Source organism: Perna viridis, chromosome 9, assembly GCF_037379345.1.
Source record: "Perna viridis isolate PV_CMFRI_1.1 ecotype Kerala chromosome 9, ASM3737934v1, whole genome shotgun sequence".
In the NCBI taxonomy this organism is placed as follows: Eukaryota; Metazoa; Mollusca; class Bivalvia; order Mytilida; family Mytilidae; genus Perna; species Perna viridis.
The window spans coordinates 8134481-8155443 of NC_142453.1; the positions used below are offsets into that span (position 1 = coordinate 8134481).

The 20963-nt window shown below is 32.1% G+C and overlaps 2 protein-coding genes across 2 annotated transcripts; both read right to left on the reverse strand.

Moving 5' to 3' along the window:
* Nucleotides 1-1032: 1032 nt before the first annotated feature.
* Nucleotides 1033-1665, reverse strand: LOC148606542 (ryncolin-1-like). Its single transcript, XM_088546121.1, has 2 exons — nt 1581-1665; nt 1033-1277 (listed from the first exon to the last, which is right to left on the reverse strand). The coding sequence occupies exons 1-2, from the start codon at nt 1663-1665 to the stop codon at nt 1033-1035; spliced, it is 330 nt and encodes a 109-aa protein (XP_088402247.1).
* A 9409-nt stretch (nt 1666-11074) lies between these two features.
* LOC148606543 (fibrinogen-like protein 1) lies at nt 11075-19298 on the reverse strand. The gene is made up of 7 exons (XM_088545311.1): nt 18796-19298; nt 15888-15981; nt 15367-15549; nt 14565-14722; nt 13828-13930; nt 12741-12923; nt 11075-11813 (listed from the first exon to the last, which is right to left on the reverse strand). Exons 1-7 carry the CDS (start codon nt 19159-19161, stop codon nt 11560-11562), a joined length of 1341 nt encoding a protein of 446 aa, XP_088401437.1. The 5' UTR covers nt 19162-19298; the 3' UTR covers nt 11075-11559.
* Nucleotides 19299-20963: the final 1665 nt, after the last annotated feature.

A 20963-nucleotide genomic window follows, 5' to 3' on the forward strand; every position in this document is an offset into this window, starting at 1 on the left:
AGACAGGTAAATGAATGTTTAAACATGGAAAAAACGCGTACGAATTATTTTGAGGACCCAACAATTGATACAATTAATTTTAGTCATACAGAAAAATATGGCGTCATGAAGCATTTGTTTCAGCACAATAATATAATGAAAATTAAGAATGGATTAACTAAATTTTATTAAAAACATTAGACATGTCGAAACAATAAATTTGCTATCATTAACATTCTATATTTTTTGTAATATATATTTTTTGTAATAAGTCAGTATTTAAATACTTTCAAATAGCAACATTTTATACAAAATGAGGTTGAACAAATACGTTAATAAGGACTATAACCGTCGTGTTAGTTACACGCCATCAATCAAAAAAATGTTCAATGTTTTCTTCCATAATGTCTGTGACATTGTTAAGTACAGTCGTACTTAACAATTGTTTTGCATTGATTCTGTCCATAAAGAAACAATAATTCCTAGACTATTGAATAGCCATACAAAATTCCTTACCGAAAGAAAAATCTATAGATAAGAACAGAACGTAAAATAAGTTAACGATAAAATTCGGAAAACAGAGTCTGTTTGAATTTTGTAAGTCCAAGGACGATGACTCCGAAAAAAAACAACGGACCGAAATAAAGTTCAAATTTGTTCTGTAACTTGTCATATTAAAGCAATTTACCAAAAATTAAATGTATAAAAACTTGTTTTTTTTTATTTACGACGTGACTGTCCAAGATGAATCTTCAAGTTGAATGAAGATAATACATGTACTTGTGAATAATCCTAATGTTCTTTTTTTCTGTGTCCAAACGATAGAAAAAATCGTTCATAAATAAAAGTGACTTATTGTCTCAAACGCTTTTTATTAACAACTATATTGATGATTCACCGCCGAGTTGCCATGCTGTATCGTTCAGCGAATGTATTGGTTTTACATGTTAGTGGACATTTATTATATTACAATGTAAAAAACAAATGCTTGAATATTAGTTCATTAAGTACCTTATGCATACAGTAAAATAAAGGATATTAGACGCATTCCAGTCAACTAGGTCGAATAATCATTCTAGATTCTTTTATAGAGAATTTACGTCCGGTAATGCTGTACCACTGAATCCCTTGTGGCCATCCTTTGCTTCCGTATAACCCATTGAGGTTGCTTTTAGGGTCAGCATTAAACCACCACCCACTCTTGTAACGTTTACCATAGTGTATGCTTCTTTTACTATCGTTATATTGGTCAAATGTAGAAAACTTCGTTCCATTATGGTTATCCATTAAATTGTCACCTACAGTATAAACATAACTTGAAAAAAGTACTTCATATGTTTTTATCGCTTTTAAGCTGTAATTCACTGCTTAGTAGGACTCCGCAAACTTTCAAAATGTCTTTTGTTCAGACAATGTATAAGCTCCATCTCATATCTTATTCTTCAAAAACATGACACCATTTAATTCAAATTTAACTGTAAAACAATGTGAATTGCAGATGAAAAGTTAAAAGACAAACTTTGTGGATTTCATCTTAGAAATCACCTCTTTAATGGCGCTGATTAAATTTGGTATTAAAATGAACAAGACCGTGGTCTAACCTGCTTTTCCTGAAAGATATTTCTTAATCAACAATCTGTATTTGTCATTGGCATCACCTACATAAAAACCGCCGTACCGTGCCATTTTGGATTCACCTTCATACGGTTTGAGTTCTATATTTAAACGGTTGTTCCCAATAGAAGTCAAGTAATGAATTTTCTTGTTACCTGTATTACAAATGATTAAAACTACATGGATATTTCCGTATTAATAAAGATTTCTCAAAATTTTCTGTAGAAGTCTGTTTAGGATTAAAACAAAACTGTGAAAATTATTGTGACTGTTATTGGTTGTGCCCCAAGCATTTCAATGGATTTTACAACTGGGTTGTAAAATATCTTCAATTGGCTTATTTGATAGTTATAAAATAACTTTTTTACGTTTTTCTATTTAGCTTTGTTTTATATATCTTTTTAACTAACAGATGTGGTGCTGTCAATAAAACATATTTTTTTCAATGATAAGGATACTACAGTTGAAATAATTTTTTGCGTTCTTTTTTATTTTTGCATATGACATTGCTTTTCTTTTACTTTTCTTTTGTTTTGTTTATATTTTGTTCGTTTGTTTGTTTAATATTTTTTTTTTTTTGGGGGGGGGTTGTTTTTGTTGTTTTTTTTTTTTTTTATTTTTTTTTTTTAATTTGTTTTTTGTTTTGTTTTGTTCTTTTTTATTTTTGTGTGTATGACTGCTCGTCTTTTGCTTGTTTGTTTTTTGTTTGTTTTGTTTTATGTTTGTTTGTTTATTTGCTTTTTTATCGTATTTCTAAGATGCTTGACGCTACATAATTATACGTAATTATTAGTTAATCTTTCCTAAAACTTTAAAACGCGCTTAAAATCTATTTTATAATAGAGATCTAAAATTGAAAGTACAGTATGATTATTGCCTGAATATGCATTTCTATTTTTCTTTTTCATATAAAGAGTCACACTTACCAAGCCATAAATCGTTATCAACATCGCCAATACTATTCTCATATTCATCTCAATTCTTCTCAAAATCTGTTTTTTCATATCTTCTCCACTGAATTACCTGAAATGTTTTTTTGTTTGTTTGGGTTTAACATCCGAGCAGCAATATTTCAGCTATATTCAGACGATGAACATGAAATTGATGATTAAATGAACCTGAAATGATGATGAAATGAAAAAGGGATGGGCCACAAGGACAATGAGATCGACAAATTTTGATTGCCACTGGAAATAGGGAGAGGTGGTTAGGGTCGGGCAATTTAGCCTCCTGTGGCGGAGCCCTATAGTTCCTACTCCGGGACAATACCACAGTAGGGTTCTTTAACGTGCGAGGAACGTGGCATCTTTCCCAACACGGTGCATCACTATGGTTTGCGGTCAGGTTTTCCGTATTATAGCCTGACAACCCCAGCATTTAACACGCCAGGGGTACCCCATTCAATTACATGGGGCACACATCCCAGTTGCTCTGTGCGCAGAGCGCCCTTGCCCCCGGCTAGGGTTCTGAGCACTATTTAGTCGCCTTTTACGACAAGCTGAGCGCTGCTGCAGGTCTATTCTTTTAACACCCGAACATGCACGGGGCGAATTACCTGAAATAAAATACAAGCATTGTAAGCCGCCCCAAAAATAACCCCCAGCTTAGCATTGAAAATATTAAGTTATCTGCCCTTGCATTTATCCCACACTTATCACTATCAGCAAACTGTTACACTGTAGTTTTAAGGAACTTGACCAACATATATTTCATTTTTCAAAATCGCATTGTTTGTGTATAATAAAATTTTGACCATTTGATTTTAAATTTTTCTTCATTAAAATGCTGGATTAATAATTTTACTGTAAATTGTTATTTTTGTAAACCAGTAAAAGACTTTGTCCTTATTTGATCCACTCAAAACACATTTCTGTTGAAACAAGCGATTCTTGGTATATTCGTGAGAGAAATTCATCGTTTTTTTTTCACTCGTTCTACTGTGATACACTTAAGTAAAACAGTACCTCTCAACATTTTGGTAAAAGTCCCAGATAATCAATATGGGCTCGTGTTAGAACCTTTCAGTCTACCTTTTCGTTAAAAAAACAGGCCCTATTTTCGGCTGTTTAGTTCTAATGGACATTCATAACCTCAGCAAATACCCCTCTGTTTTGGTATTTAGTTCATTCTTCCCCTTTTTTCACAATATTTTTTTTCATTCATAAAATAGTTGGTATCAAAATATTTCATTATTCCATGATTGGTTCAAATTATCTTATCATTTATATATTTTAATAAGACCAGAAAAAAATGCTTCTCTTATCCATATACTACACATTCTCATAATAGATATTTCCTTGGTTTGATGCATTTTAGTATTTCATGTACTCAATAAAGAACAAAAAATAACAAAAGTAATACGAACAAAACAACAATAATAAATTAAACATTTAGTAGCACTCCAGCTAAGAATCATGCAAACTGTGATTCATGGGTGAAAAGCCTACATACTTTTACTTTTAATATTTTGTTTGAAATGTCATGGTAAACAGAAATCAATGTGTGGTTTTTCGTATACCCCGTGCTCTTAGGAGATAAAAATTATTTAGAATGCACTGTAGATATCAAAAGCAAGGGAGATAACTCTGTAAATGGCGCTCAAACACAATAGAATCTACTGGATTTTCAATGTGGATTATCTCCTAAGAGCAGGCAGACTTGAATGAATAATTACACATTTCATAGTATAGACCCTTAAAACAACTTAATTACAAAAAATAAAATATGTAGCGTTTTTGGGGTGTATCACATTTTTTTCAGATTTGCATGATTCTTACAAAGACAGCTACTTAAAAACTAATAATTGATAATACAAATTAATAGTCCATTCCAATTATTTGAAGGCTACGACCTAATCGAAAGGTTAAATGGATTATTTCAATTTTATTTTGGAATTTTACACGCGAGTGTTTCATGTAAACTGAACGTACGTTTAATTTCATTCGTCTGCAATGAGAAAACAACCAAACATTTAACTACTGTACACTTACATGCCAATTCCTATCAGGATCGTTGCATCTCATTATACAATAGACATTAAAAGATACAGTCGGTGCTGGTGAAATGGTGTAATATCCTTCCCCACAGTGTGCAGGGATTGCATTGCAATCACTGGGGTATTTCCTGTTCATCACAGTCTGTGGACGATCTATATGTTTCAAATCAAATTAACAGTATATATATATATACATAATGAAATAATGGTTGGACAGGTCAATGAACTGTTATTATTTGATGTTTGCAATCTTATTATCGAAATTGTATTCTAGTAAAATGATACTATTCGTGGTTGCTGAAACTGCCGTTCTGTACCGAATAGACTGTTAAATGGTCATTCAGTGAAATAGACATGACACTGTGTTACAGCTTTTTCGTTGAATCTACTTTTACTTTTTAAATCATATACCATCCCAATGCTCATTTTATATTGAAAAATCCCAATACCCCACGGATAATTATTATTAGTAAATCAGCGAATTGATTTTTTTTTCAAATTCCTCAACTATTGTTTTTCTTTCAAATTAAGTATAGCATAAATCAAATGTTCATACATATAATTCTTTTCAACATATTTGTCTTTTCTCCCTGATCAAAGTCCCAACTTCCTAAAGGTCATAAAATGGGAAGTCTGTCATATACAAGTAGTATAGAATTGTTTAATATTAAATGCAGGAAAATGTTTAAATTACCTTTGTCTATGCAACAGAACAGCTTTTTCCAGATCCCTTCATTCGAACACAAATGGAAAGGTTTTCCGATTAAATAGTGGTCTTCTCTACAATTGTATTTAAAGACTGTCATAATATCACGTGATAATCCAAATTTCTCAATTACAATTTGCATTTTTGGTGGATGGTAAAACTTTATCACAGTATAAAAAAAATCATACATATTCCGCAGAAAATTTTGTTTGTTGCCTTTTTTTACCTTATGTTATAAATTTTTATGGGGGTGGTTCCTTTATTTGTCTTTTTTTTCTTTTGTTATAGTCGAAGGTTAACTTAGTCTGACCGATCATTTTATGGACAACCCGGCGGGTGTTACTAGTAAAGCTGGCTACGCTTACCCTACTGCCATGATTCCAGTTTTTGGTGGGGTCCAAGTTTCTCGTTTGCTTTTGTTTTCTTATTGGTGTTATTTCGGTTATTTCATGTTCTTAATTGTGTGTACCTGTTAACCATGTATTGTCTTGGATTATATTCTTTGATTTCTGCTCAAAACTTTATTTTGATTTTAATGTAAAATTTTTCGTAATTATAAACTTTAATAGGGATCAATCGTGTAGCTAGGAGCAATTGTTGATTTTGCCAATAAAACAAAAACAAATACTTTTATGAACGTTACGATAAGAAAAAAAAGTTACAAAAATGAATTACAAGCCCTAACACATTCTATTCCTGTCCCACCTACTGCTTTCTCAATCCTTACGCAATCCCTACCGGTGCACCTGGTCCATGCGCCCAGTTTTTAGTGGAGTCCGAGATGCTCATTTGCTTTTGTTACTTTGTATGTATGATATTTTTACTTTATATTCTTTGTTATGTATGTCTGTTTTTTAGATTACATTCTTTTGATTACTGCTATAACCTTGGTTCCCTTGATTACTCTTTTATAAGCTCATATAATAGTTAAAGTGTAGGGTAAGAGTCCTCTGTTTTCCTAGCAACACCCGCCGAGTTGCTCATAAAAGTCCGGGGTAGACAAACGAGTAAAGGAAAACTATTACCCGTTGAATAAATCAGTTTTCATGGTGCAGATGGATACACCATAACGATCTACGAGTTCATGATGACGACAATAAAACTTCTGTAGATGACTTCAATCTTGTAGCAACATAACCCTGCTCCAGAAGCCTATTTGTAAGAGTTCTAGCGCGATACAAAAAGTCTGCGTAGTTTATAACGTATATGAGTTGTGATATGAACACTCCATACGCAGGTGCTGAAGTGATGTTGCCGCAGATTAAAGGAAAGTTGACAATTTTGAATGAAAAGTCATCACGTGTGTCGTGAAGTTTGGTCAACAGTTTTCCTTTACCATCGATTTCTAAGTGTAGGTCAAGATATGAGGCTTACTTCACAGTGTCTGTAGTATCTTTATCTCAAGTTCTTTGGGGTAGATACGATGTATCAAATCCCCGAAATTAGGATTGTTTAAAGATAACACGTCATCTATATAGCGGAAACTGAGATTAAAGGATCTAGCTAAACGATATTGTTTTCTTTCGGATCAGATTAGCTATAAAGTCAGCCTCATAAGAGTGAAGGAAAAGGTTAGCAAGTAAAGGAGCACAATTTGTTCCCATTGGAATGCCGACCGTTTGTTGAAAAACACGTCCACCAAACTGGACAAATATGTTTTCGATCAGAAATTCCAGCATTTTGTAAACATCTTTCTCTGTATATTTGGAAGATGATTTGGAATTATTTCTTACAAAATATGAGGAATCTCTACCAAGAACTATATATATTTGTATCTAGGTGTACCTATTTTGGAAAAAAAACAACGATGTATAATGTTTTTAAGTCGGGATTTTAACTGAGTATGGGGAATAGAAGTATACAGTGTTGAAAAAATCATAGGTTTTAATGCTATTCAGATAATAGGCTTGAACTGATTGTCTGCAAAAGATCTTTCGAATTTTTTTCAGGATCCACACTGAATTAATACCACTAAGGGAGTAACAGGTATTGTGGTAGGACTGTAGACCCTCTTTGACAGTTGTGAGTATAGAAGTTAAACGTTTTGAAAGAGTTTTGGTGGTACATTTTGTAGATCCAGCTATGAAACGTTGTTTGTGTGGATTCTTGTGGAGTTTAGGAATCCAGTACATAGACGGTAAATCACAATCATCGTCCTTGGTAGAGAAACCAAAAGAGGATAGCACAGATTTATGGTTTTCCACAATCTCTTTTTTGGAGAATGTGGTAGCAGTATAGGTCTTATCACTGCTATTATTTTCTACGTCTACCTCTGATAATAAACATTGGATGTAAAACGTTTTGCAGACAAAAACAATGTTGTTTTGGGCTTTGTCTGCTGGTACGACAACATATTTGTCATGTATAGTAGACAATATTTTTGCTACATCGGGGTCTTTGAAAACCGATGTAGTCTTGGCACTCAACCATACTATCATCTATTTCAAGTAATTAATATCAGTTTTAACTTTTATTGAAATATGGAAATAGTTTTACATGACTTCGACTAGTTTATTAAGTTTACTATAATTTTACACAATCACACTAGAAGTCTCAATCTTCCAAAATTAAGGTATATAATGTTAGTAAATGAATAATAATTTACTGACCTTTGAAAACTTCAAGTCAACACAATTTTCTACAAATTTTGAGATAAGAAATATGGCTACTGACTGAAAAGAGCTTACTAACCAACACAATACAAATTTCCCTAAAAAAACCCAACTACATAAGGTCAGTGTCATGATTGACCTACGGTCACTCTAGTTAGCATACTATAAATAAGTAAAACACATGTACTATAAAATCAAAACATACAGGTATTTCTGAAGGTAAATCAAAGTACTGAAATACTAAGTACTGGTCTATAATCATCTGTAGAATAACAAACAAATCAGTAAAACAAGTCAATAAATATTATGCATGATACGAAAAACACACTGTACTACACTGCCATGATACAAAATGGCTTTTATGTATCGTGTTTTTTTTTATTTATCGTTAATAAGGAATTTTTACTTTTGATAATATTCAAACCGACGACCGATTTGTATTTAGTTTGCTATCTTTAGGTATATTCATCACATTCATTGCACTAATGATAAAAGAGAAATGTTCTAAAAGTTTTTTACCAGCAGCACGAACATTCTTCGGAAGTAGTCATAAGATTTTTCTTACAAATACTAGTCATCTGGCTGCAAATCCCGTTGTTCGTCAATGATGTCTGACATGTGATTACATGTTGTGCCTCAATTTCTTCTGTCTATTTTGGGTTGAAAGTATAGGGGAAAAGTCCCAATTTTGCGATTTTTGGGACATCGTAATCAATTACCTATTTACTTTCACTTTACAAACCGACTTCTTGACGTCACAGTTTAACCGATCATGGTGGCGCCCATAGGCGCGGGAAATTCAAATTTCCTGATTACTAATTATAAATCTCGATTAATTAATTAAGAAAAGGAAATTATTTTGTTTCAATTCAATTTTCATGAATATTTAACAGATTAGTTTCGATATTCATGACTTGCACAATAACATGGTCTTCTCCTTTAAGAAACAAACATTCCTTAGTAGTGATTGCAATACAAAGTCTCTACCAAAAGAAAAAATCTTTATAAAAGAACAGTATGCAAAATTTGTTAACGATTAATGTTGGAAAACTGAATCTGCATTACTTTTCTAAGTCAAAGGACAATCACTCAGCAAAACTCAACGGACTGAAACAAACTTCGAACTTGATTTATCACTTGTCATGACATTTACTAAATATCAAATGTATATTGTATGTAAACAGATAAACTGACCAATTGTAAAAAGTAAATTGGCGTTTTCCTAAAAATCTACTTCATTAACGTCTTTGGTCTATTATTCAATCACATTAAACTTAATAATTAAGTAGCAGTCTTTTAAAATATAAGACAGGAGGTAATATATACATATTCTTATTCAGAAATAGTTACAGACTAGATAACAAATCTGAGTTTTTAAATTGGATATTGCACATATTGACTTACAAAAATATATAGATTGTGTATGAAATTTGACATTTACAAGAATTACCGTTTTTGACTCGGTTTGATTTTGTTGATTTTAATTGAGATCAATGCATGTTTTTTTTTTTTTTTCAAAAATACAAATTTGAATATAAAAAGGACATTTATTACTCAAAACCATAAATGGTTTCGTTGGCTTTTCTACACCATGAATCACCTCTACATGAGACAGTGTCTGAATGTTATATGGACTGGTACTTCATGCTATAAACCTTGAATAGATAACTTGGTTTTTATAGAGGGATTTTCGATGTTACAGCTTCCAAAGATGAACCTTTTAGCAGAACGAAAGTAGAGCATTCACTAGCCAATAGTTTAATACTGCAAGCTCCACGCAGCGGCAGACGTTCGTTTCCTCTGTTGCTAATTGCTGCAGACAAGCATTCGAAATTATCGGACATTATTCATATCAAATGTCGTTGAAATTCGAAAAAAAATATAATTTCAGTATAATATAAAAGTAAACCGGCTAAGAGAGAAGCACAGTTAGTGTCCGTTGGAATGCCAATTTGCTGCTGAAAAATAGCTCTTCAAAATTTATAGTACCAATAAGGAAATAAAGCATGCGGTTAAAATGCTTTTCTATGCAGTACACTTTACCCTTCTACTATGTTTAAGACAAGTATGTGGATCTGTAACAAAGAACAACATAATTTGTCGAATCAGCAAAAGATCTATGAATTAGTCATTTCAGAGATTTCAATATATCATGTGGCAACGTTGTGTAATTAGTTGAAAGTCGAAAGTTTTACTTGAACTTGTTTCCGAAAAACTGCCGGATTTTAGGTTTTAAAGTAATTTTTTAAAATATTTAAGTATCCATATATGATTAATGTCACTACGACAGTAGGTGGTATTGCATCTAGCTTCAAACCCACCCTAAATTGAGGATAATATCGCTGTAAGCTGAATTGATATCTCCTTTTGTAGGGCAAGATAAGGATTTAGATATATATACTTTGCTTTGTATGGATTCATATGACGTTTGAAAATCCAGTACAAGTAAGGTATGTCTTTACATTTTGTCTTGATATTGTGAGAAGAAATGAAGAATTTATGGTTGTTTAGGGTTTCATATTTGTTAAAAGTAGTACGTTTGTATGTGGAATTTACTTTGATATTACTTTCAGTAACATATTCCTTAATAAGGCAATTGAGGTAATGGGCTAAACAAACAAATACAATGTTGGTTGAGCCTTTGTCTGCAGGGACCAAAACGCATTTTTCATGCAGTGAGGAAAGGTATTAACGTGCCTCATGATCGTTGACTACGGATCATTTATTGAGACATTTCTTGAGATTGTCAATACGATTCCATAAAAATAAGGTAAAATTATTTGAAATGAATTAAAAGGAGAAAGTTTTTGGCCTCATAATTTATGCATTTTTGACAATTTGATTAAAGCTTATTTCTAGGTAGAAGCAAAATAGTAAAATGGTCGCAAGCACTGTATGTAAGATGATTTTGAGGAGATTTATGACATTTTTTCCAGAAATAACAGTAAGCATATCTGTAACTTTTTACGAAACCTTTAACTTCTAACTTTTTTGCAAATTGTTAAGATGTATTTTTTATGGAACGGAAGTGGTCACACATCTGTTGAATCAACTTATTTTTACACGAGTTGTAACTGACAACTATACACAAAATATATGAAGCACAAGAGTCAACATGCATGTGGCCATTGTTAAAAGAGTGAAAAACTGCACAAAATTTGGTGTTTGCCAGTCTTTTTAACAGATTTTCCCTGGTTCAGCCAAATTTGGAGGGCAAATATGACCGTATACATGTATGTTTAAGTTATTACAATAAACCAATCAAATCATCTATAAAACACATCAAAGAGCTGGAAAAACAACATATAATTTTCTTCATGTAGAGTGTTTTCAGGCCAAATTTTGCAAATACCAAACCAACTTCCACGTCAAAGGGAGACAATTAACCATTTCGAATCCCGCCTAACCGAACCCTGTTAATTATAAAATTACAAAAGAAAAATCTTTTTGTAGTCTTTATATTAGTTAAAGTATATTTTAACCTTTGTACAGCAGACTTTTGTCTAAACCCAACCAATAATTGTCCGCTTTACGCGGGTTTCACTGTGCATGTATGGTAATTATATACGATGTAAATTATACAATTTAGATTATCAATATGCTGGATACAAATATAAAGCTACTACAACCGAAAGTATTGAGGCTTTTCCTGTTCAAACATGCCAGTCACTATTTGTTGTAACCATCATTCTGGAAGTTTTAAGCGAGTACATTAATCCGAGACTTCCCCACTGAATACCTTGATACCGTGTTCCATTTAATTTGATGTCGCCATTAAGGTTTGCATGAAAGCAGTCTTTGTACCACCAACCTCCGTGATATATTTCTGCACAATTATCCCGACTTAAGTCGTTGTCTTGGTCATCAGTTGAAAAGACCCAACCACTGTGGTAGGCCATTGAATCGACTGAAAAAAAGTGGACAATGGTTTAAATACACAATTTTATTAATTTTCGAATATGTTAGGTGACATTCAAGTGCAAGGTTTTGTAAAAGTCGTGTAAAATTAGAAAAATCAGAAACATGCATATAAAAACACCACCGATCTGATAATATAATTTCAATTAAGGATGCTTTCTTTGTATAGAATGACCATTATTTGATATCTGCATCAATGAATTTGCTCAGATTTTTTTAAAAAGAACTTTAGAAAAATGGCGTTTTCAACAGAATTATCTGCCCTTGAAATGTTAATTTTTCACTGCATTTCAATGAAATTATAACTCAATTTACTAAAATAATGTGACAATCGTGTCTATTTTCCTTGATTCTGATGGTGGAATTAGTCAAATTAAACATTCAAAATGTTTGGTTTTTCATACCATGTTTCAGACAGACATTTAATTGCACGTGTGTTTGTAGCAGTAAGTGGAGTCTTTTCACTGTCCTAATTATTGTAAACCATAACATAGAACTTTATCTATATACCTGTAGTTAATTTGGTTGGAAAACAGGCACAACTCTGATGTATTTTATTCAATAAACATGTTACTTGAATGTTTATGTTAATAATATTTACGTTAGCAATTCTCTATTATGGAGCAATCATTATGATTTTCAATTAATTTTTATGTTAACCGAACTTGGGATATTGATCTGATTTTGGACAAAAATGTATAATAATCATAATTCAAAACCACCTCATATATCAACATTGTAAACCACCACTTAAGGCTTATACGAGCTTTTCGTGAAGTGCAAATCGTTGAAAATGATCATGACAGGATGGAGGTCGTCTTAATTTGAGATGATAGATGTGAGTTTCGTTGCTTTTAGTTCTTCTTTTGTTAAATTTTTGAACAGTTGTTTTTTACCTTTACCCTAATTTACCTACTTCCAACACTATTGATAATATCTTTATCGTCGTATCCATTGATGGTCAACTTATATTTACTACTGGCATCTCCAACGCTGAAATAAGTGTACCATGTCCTTTTGAAACTTTCTGTGTAAATGTCTACATCAATTTCTAAATTGTTGTTTCCTATGGATGTCAGGTAGTGAATTTTCTTGTTTCCTTGAAAAAATAGTCGATTAGGGTATAACTGGAATTTTTCGCAAAACGAATTTTTGCGGTTTAGTGTGAAAATTCCTCGTATAGGCTATCAATTGGAAAAGAAAATTACAACTATATAGATCAAATCGAGCTGATCAAAGTTTGTTATTGTGTGGCGTGTCATACATACAAAAACAATGCATGATTTTCTGGTCGTTCTGTGCTATTTTTTAATATCAAGATAATGCTAAAGACATTAACAGTTTTACACATGCCTAGATTTCACCACGGATATCTTTTACAACGCCGAAATGACAACGGGAGTGCCATAAAATGTTTGTGTTTACGTTGAACAGTATTTTGCCTAAACACTAGTTGCATAAGCAACCCTTTAAATAAAAATCCTCCTTCAAATACACAACTAGTCAGTGTAGTATTTATATGTATATGGTCAGAAAAAATGAATTGCTCAAAATTACTTTATCGAATTTGACGTACGGAATTCGAAAGCAAATGTTTGAACCTCTGACACATGGACTGAGCGAGAGTTAAAGGAAGTCTCGCAATTTTCCGTGATCGATGTGTTATCAGCGAAGATTTGTTTAGCTCAAATAGCTCTATTTTCCACAGAAAAAAAGCCTCAAAAATATTACAAGACCAATATGAATACACATTTGTTTATATATATTTTTGCATGTTCACATCTAATTTTATATTATACTCTTTAGGTTTTTAATGCAATGTACTGTGCTTCTAGACGGTTGTTTTGTTTTTGTTTTCGTTTTTATTTTTTATGTTTTATTTTTTTGTATTTTATAAAAATAGAGCGCTTTATAAATGTGGTACGTAAAAATGATTATAGTAATTTTCAAAACCTTGTATACTTGATCAAAGAAATAGTTCTCAGCTAATCAGATATATATACCTAACCAAAAATCACCATAAGTCCTTATATCACCAAAGCCATCTTCATATTCTTTCCAACTACGCTCAAAACTAACAGAACCATTTTTTCTGTGTTGTAAAACCTTAAATGCAAATTGTTTTGTTTAAACACTGTCTAATGCGTCGGATTTTTATTACAGTATTTAAATAACGAATTTATTTTTTGTATAATCAATCATAAATCTTCCTCATAAATAAAAATAAGATATATACTATAATCTTACTTATAAATCAAAGTTAAATTGAAAATTAGAAAATTAATTTACAATTCCTAAACATTAAAGAAAAAAGAAATAACAAACATGTACATTTTGCATTAAATCCAATTTTTATTTATAGAAGACGTTAAGTGGTGATATAACGATTGCGGAAGCAGTGATAAAATGTTTTACAATACATACCATAGGGCGAGGTTGCTTGAGTAAAAGCATAAATTGTTTGCAGGGTAAGGACCACAACTATTAAATGTATTCGTATTATTGCAAGTTGTACACAGTTCTCAAATGCTGTTAATTACCTGTTCATTGGATTATTGGGGAAATATATAATGGTGTATCGTTTAAATCGCATTTGGTTTCTCAAAATGAACGGAATAAATTAGGTACTCAGGAAAAAAGTCAATTTCATATTCTCTTTGCAATGGTAAATGGTAAAAATAGGAAGAGAAACCCATTCAAACGCTGAAACATTTACATTCAGTATAGTGAAATTCCATACATGCCAATTGCTCCCAGTGAAATTGTTTTCCATTAAGCAGTAAACTTCAAAATATACTGTTGGCTTTGGAGATATTTTATAAACACCATTTCCACAATAACTTGGGATAGCATTGCAATCTTTTGGGTATTTCCCTTTCAAAACTAAAAGAGGGTAATCTACAAGTGAAAGAAAATAACATTTAATTTCAGGACTCGAGAAAAATAGCTTAAAAGATCAGACAGTCCGATGAGTGGACACTGCGATGACAGTGCATAAATTTAGGAGGTATATATGTTTGAAGATATCGATTTTGAAAACTAAAGTACGCTATTTTCTGAGAAAATTTCATCTACTTTCGTGAGATATTTCTTTTTTAATTTTTTATGTTTATGTGCTTTTTTTTTTTTTTTTATTTAAAAAAAAACATTTAAGAATTTGTCCATGATAGACCCAGGCAGTAATAGGAACATTCCAGATAGTTTTTCATTTTCCCTCCATTGCAGTTCACCAACTCATGTTTTTAAAGACATGAATGGTAGTTTGCAATTTATTAAAACTTTAAGATTGAAATTTGTAACGTAAAAAGCTCTATAAAATAAAGGGACCAAGTACATAATGCCCATGTAATCTAAGTCATCTACTTTTGTTTCAGAAATATCAGGATTTTTTTCTGGCATTGTAATGAGTTTCACATTACATGTATATTTGAACAAGAATTTTTTTGTTTAAATTTATTTCATGCTGGCAATATCAAAGGAAGTCGCCGGTTTCTGCAAGGATATTTTCTTAGTAATATTGGGGCGTAAAATAAATATCTTACCTTTCGGAACACAACAAAACATCTTTTCCCAGATTCCACCTCCGTTACAAAGCAAGTACGGTTTTCCTATCAAGTGAAAGTTTTCCTTGCATTTAATTCTAAAGACTGTTGCCAAATCACGTGATATTCCAAATTTGTCTACTATGGAAGCATTATTTATTGTTGGAATTGAGCTCGTACAATCTGTAAAGCAAAAGTATTTAACATTAAATGTTCATGGAAGTGACTTTTTAATTTTTTTTCCTCTTTAAGTTCTACCTGTTATTTTTAAGGAATGCAAAAGCATGCTGATGACAAAATTCTACTAACCGCTAAATAATCTTTAATTTTAAGCAAACGAAATCGGTATCGAAACTATTTCACATATGTAACAAAAGGACATGGTGGAAAGCTTTACTTTTTCAAGACACAGCGTATGTCCTATTGCAAGTAAAATGTAGGGGGTGTAATTTGTTTCATTGGTTGTTTTATATTAGTTTATGAATTTTTGTCTATAGTACTTTCCTTGGTACCATACTTACATGATTTTATACATTCAACATCGACGCCATCTTTCAACATCTGACATTTTTCTCCTATTGCACAGTTATGATCTTTACATTTTCCAGCGAGTGTCTTTCAAAACGAAATATTAAGTTTTTAAAGCAGAAATTAAAACGGAATTAAGTGCAATTTAATTAAAATCTTATTTAAGGAAACAGTACTGACACTTCATAAAAATGAGTTTTAGTTAAGTACTTGTCCCTATACGTATCAGGCATGAATTGATAGAAAGAGTAATCAAGGGAACCAAGGTTATAGTGATAATCAAAAGAATGTAATCCAGGGACTAGGACCAGACATGGAAAACAAATATACACAACAAAGAACATAAAGTAACTAAAATCATACATACAAAGTAACAAAAGCAAATGAGCAACTCGGACTCCACTAAAAACTGGGAGCATGGACCAGATGCACCGGTAGGGTAAGCGTCCTCTGCTTTTCTAAAAACACCCTCCGAGTTGCTCATAAAAAGTCAAGTCCGGGGTAGACAAACGAGTAAAGAAAAGCTATGACCGGTTGAATAAATCAGTTTTTTTCATGGTGCAGATGGATACACCATAACGATCCACGAGTTCATGATGACGACAATAAAACTTCTGTAGTGATCACTTCAATCTTGTAGCAACATAAACCTGTTCCAGAAGCCTATTTGTTAGAGTTCTAACGCGATACAAAAAGTCTGCGTAGTTTCGGCAAGCTCTGGCATAACGTATGAGTTGTGATATGAACACTCCATACGCAGGTGCTGAAGAGATGTTGCCACAGATGAAAGGAAAATTGACAATTCTGAATGAAAAGTCATCACGTTTGTCGTAAGGTCTGGTCAATAGTTTTCCTTTACCATCGATTTCTAAGTGTAGGTCAATATATGAGGCTGACTTCACAGTGTCTGTAGTATCTTTTATCTTAAGTTCTTTTGGGTAGATGCGATGTATCAAATCCCCGAAATTAGGATTGTTTAAAGATAATATGTCTTCTATATAGCGGAAACTGAGATTGAAGTATCTAGCCAAACGATATTCTTTCTTTCGGATCAGATCGGCTTTAAAGTCAGCCTCATAAGAGTGAAAGAATAGGTTAGCAAGTAAAGGAGCACAATTTGTTCCCATTGGAATGCCGACCGTTTGTTGAAAAACAAGTCCACCATACTGGACAAATATGTTGTCGATTAAAAATTCCAGCATTTTGTAAACATCTTCCTCTGTATATTTGGAAGATGATTTGGAATTATTTCTTACAAAGTATGACAAGAAGAAAACATTATTGGTACAAAAAGGAACGCTTAGATTACTAGAATTGATAATACAGAAATTAAAAAGGCGGGGAAGGATAATCAAGTGAACCATATTGGCAACCAAGAACGAAAATGAAACAAACAAAATAACACGAACTTGGAAGCATGGATCAGGTGCATCGGTAGGGTAAGCTTATTGAAATACATACCAACTAGTATCCACCATCCTTTATCCGTTCTCAATTAGATAGGAAGTGTTTGTTTTGTACACTGTGATTATGTTAAAATGCATTAATATATCATTCTTGCAAATTAAAGGGATCTGCTATACTCTGCTATACCGGGGACATTCTTAAACGACGTTCACCGGTTTGGTACTGTTTGTGTTTCTTTGACAGGATAATATTTGTGGTCTGCATTAGAGAAAGCATCTCTTAATATCTACATCAGTAACTACGCTTTACATAATAGTTTGATTTAAAAAAAAATACAAAAAATGCATATGTATCTATACAGAAAACTATTACCTGGAAATAAATGGGTAAAATGTCATCGATTTAAATTTTTATAAATTGTCATAAAACTATTGAATGGAATAACGATAAATTTATTTAAATTGGTTGACATTCGTTTTAATTTAGGGCCAATATCTTGTATTATTAATTATATAAGTAGTTCCCAGACCTACAGTATCTGTATGATGTTAATTTCATATTTAATGGACGCGACAATGCTGAATGTAATAATGGGGCATAGGGCAATAGTAATGGAGCAAGATGCAAGGAGAATGAATTCTGTGTTATTTAAGGTGGTAGACTCAGAGTAAGGTACACAACTCTTAAAACGCATTGGAACGTTTGTATTCAGTATTTTACATTAATGTTATGTAAGCATCTAATTAACTTGATTCATTTTATTCTGCTTCAAATAAAAGTTAAAGAGGCTTTGGTGAATTTGAATATAATACAAACATATCACTGATTTCATGAATTGTGTCCCTTACCCTAGGTCTACCTCCTTAAGCATACATTGATGATCAACAATTGTTTACATCGTTGGTTATTATGTATGGGACGATGTTACCATTAATGGAGAATATGAATAGGGAATGCGAAGACCTCTGTTCACCAAAAGATTGAAGTCATCAGTACTGAAGTTTTATGGTCGTCATCATGAACTCGTGGATCGCTACTGTGTATCCGTATATGTACCATGAAAACTGATTTGTTCAACGTGTCATAGTTTTTCTTTCTTCTTTCGTCTACCCTGGACTTGACTTTTTATGAGCAACTCGGCGGGTGTTTCTAGAAAAGCAGAAGCCGCAATCACTACCGGTGCACCTGATCTGAGCTCTTAGTTTAAGTAGAGTCCGAGTCGCTCATTTACTTTTATTACATTGTATGTATTATTTTTGTTATTTTATGTTATTTGTTGTGTGTGTCGGTTTTCCATGTCTGGTCTTTGTCCCTGGATTACATTCTTTAGATTTCCTCTAGAATCTTGGTTCCCTTGACTTCTCTTTCAAACTAAATCTGATCACGTTGATAATATTTCTTATGTAATGTGGTTGGATTTTTAGGATGCTATATTATGATTTCAATTATCTGATATTCAAGCATTTGTTTCAACATTTATCTGCTTTCTCCTACCTTTGGCCAAGTTGAAATGACACTATACATGCACTCCTTGTCTTCCACTTCATCTTTAATAAACGTACTTTCAACAAGTTCACAAAGATTCCATATTTTCCTGTAGTTTATAGCGTCACACCGAGTCGTGACCAAACATTCCTTGACGCATTCGAGTAGACTCATTTGTTGTTTCCTTACCAATGTTTTCCCATTGGAGCGCTTTCCGTCATGAATGGTACCAAAATTACCAAAAATGTTTGTACGTTTGCATTTTGTGTCAGTTGTGTCGCACACGTCAAGGAATCTTTGATAAGTTTCCTTGGTTAATCCAAAATATAACACGAAGAAAACAGTTAGTCTTAAAATGTATGATTTTGAAAACATTTTACATTATATAAACAAACATTTTATTACTTATCTTGGTTAAATAAATTTAACATCCACCATTAATAAAGACTTTCAACGATTATATACGCTCCTCAGACATTTGAAATATTTCAATTATTGTCGTGAATGCTATTTTTCTCAAAGAAGAAGCTACGATGTTGGTGATCAATATTTATCGATTCCTAATGATGATTACAATAAATCTTCTTAAAGATAAAACGGTGTATGGTACTGTTAATAATTAAGAACGGCGTATGGTACGCTTTTTAAATTGACTTTATAAGATATGGAAACAATATACTCAACAATAAAAGGAACACACCACTCACGTTTATTCTGTTGCATATATCTTTTAAAATAACGACTAAAATTATTAAATAAATATTCGATAACTGTTTGTAGAATCAAACCTGTAAATTATGTGAATATTACAGATTTCCCAATATTTCCCTATGATTTCTAAAAGTTGGAAGTTTTCACTCGAAGTCGAAAAAAGCCTGTTTCTATTCTAAATGCGTTTTTTAACTAGCAAATAATATACATGTTCTTAAGCACTTTGAGTGTTGTTTTTAGACAGCTACATAAGATAAGTATTTTAACCTTTAGATTATTTGACTTAATTGTACCGCAATGTGCCATACCACAAAAGAGTTTTACATTTTGATTTTAATTTCTTATAAGAGTACAGCTGGAAAGAACTGTTGCATTACTTCAGTTGCTTACTATATTTACATTTTATGACGGCTGTTAACTCCAGGATATTTTCTGTGAGAAAGGTTTATCTGCTGATCTGTTGAAATAAATGAGAAAATCTATAAAGTACATAAAAGAATTATTTATTTGTTTCACAAAAACACACAAAGGAGATGAATTCATCGAGAGTCAAAGCCCATTAATCAACTCATGTTTGAAAGAATTAGAACTATACTATTTCAATTTTATTAAATTTTGGTACTTATTTTTTTTCTTGCGCATGTGTTATTTTATTCTGATATTTTGAATTACATGTAATATAACATCACAAATAAGTAATGAAATAAATATGTAATATTTCAATGATGTATGCAAGGAGAACACTATCCAAAATGCTATAAAGATTTGAGTAAGAAACATAAGAAGCAGTATGTACTATAATTACGAAAATAACAAGCTTATAAAGTGTGTGAAACAAAGCGAAAAAAGAAAAATGATATACTTTGCCATTCTCTTACTTCTGTGGAATCATCTTCCTACCTGAAATTCGCCCAAAACCGAACAATGAAACTCAGTGATGCTACTACGTATTCAGAATCCAATTACGCCACTGTGCAGTTTTATATGAACGACTTTGGGGGTTTTCCAGATGCTAAACAAGGATTTTTTTTCATTTTTCAAATAAGGAAGCACATACTCCCAATATCATAATGTCATTGTGCTCCTTGTAGAGTAATTTTCCATTGGAATGACTTGGTTTTCCATAATTAAAACATAGGACTAGTATTTCTGCAGTTATAATTTAACCGCTATGAACTAGGATGCAACATTGTGGGATTTTCCTGGTAAAACTTGAACAGCATTGAACTATTTGCCTGCATGACTTCTTTGTGGATTTCTTGACGATGGTTACTTGGAAAGGGAGCTGACGATATTTCTTGTTTTATTTTATTTATTTATTTATTTTTTATTATTATTTTTTTATTTTTTTTATTTTTTTTTATTTATTTATTTTTTTTTTTTGTATTTTTCCTAATTGGTAATCAGTAAGTTACAGCAAAGAAAGAAATATCTGTTTTATAAATACCTCGAAACGTTTAAACAGT

What these genes read in the sequence shown, in the direction of transcription:
- LOC148606542 (XM_088546121.1), bottom strand. Translation starts at nt 1,665, where the DNA reads ATGGCACGGTACGGCGGTTTTTATGTAGGTGATGCCAATGACAAATAC. An exon ending in ATATCTTTCAGGAAAAGCAG is followed by an intron (nt 1,278 to 1,580) that starts GTTAGACCACGG and finishes TTTATACTGTAG; the next exon opens with GTGACAATTTAATGGATAAC.
- LOC148606543 (XM_088545311.1), bottom strand. Translation starts at nt 19,161, where the DNA reads ATGTTTTCAAAATCATACATTTTAAGACTAACTGTTTTCTTCGTGTTA. An exon ending in TCATTTCAACTTGGCCAAAG is followed by an intron (nt 15,982 to 18,795) that starts GTAGGAGAAAGC and finishes TCGTTTTGAAAG; the next exon opens with ACACTCGCTGGAAAATGTAA. An exon ending in TATTATCAATAGTGTTGGAA is followed by an intron (nt 11,814 to 12,740) that starts GTAGGTAAATTA and finishes ACTTTTTTTCAG; the next exon opens with TCGATTCAATGGCCTACCAC.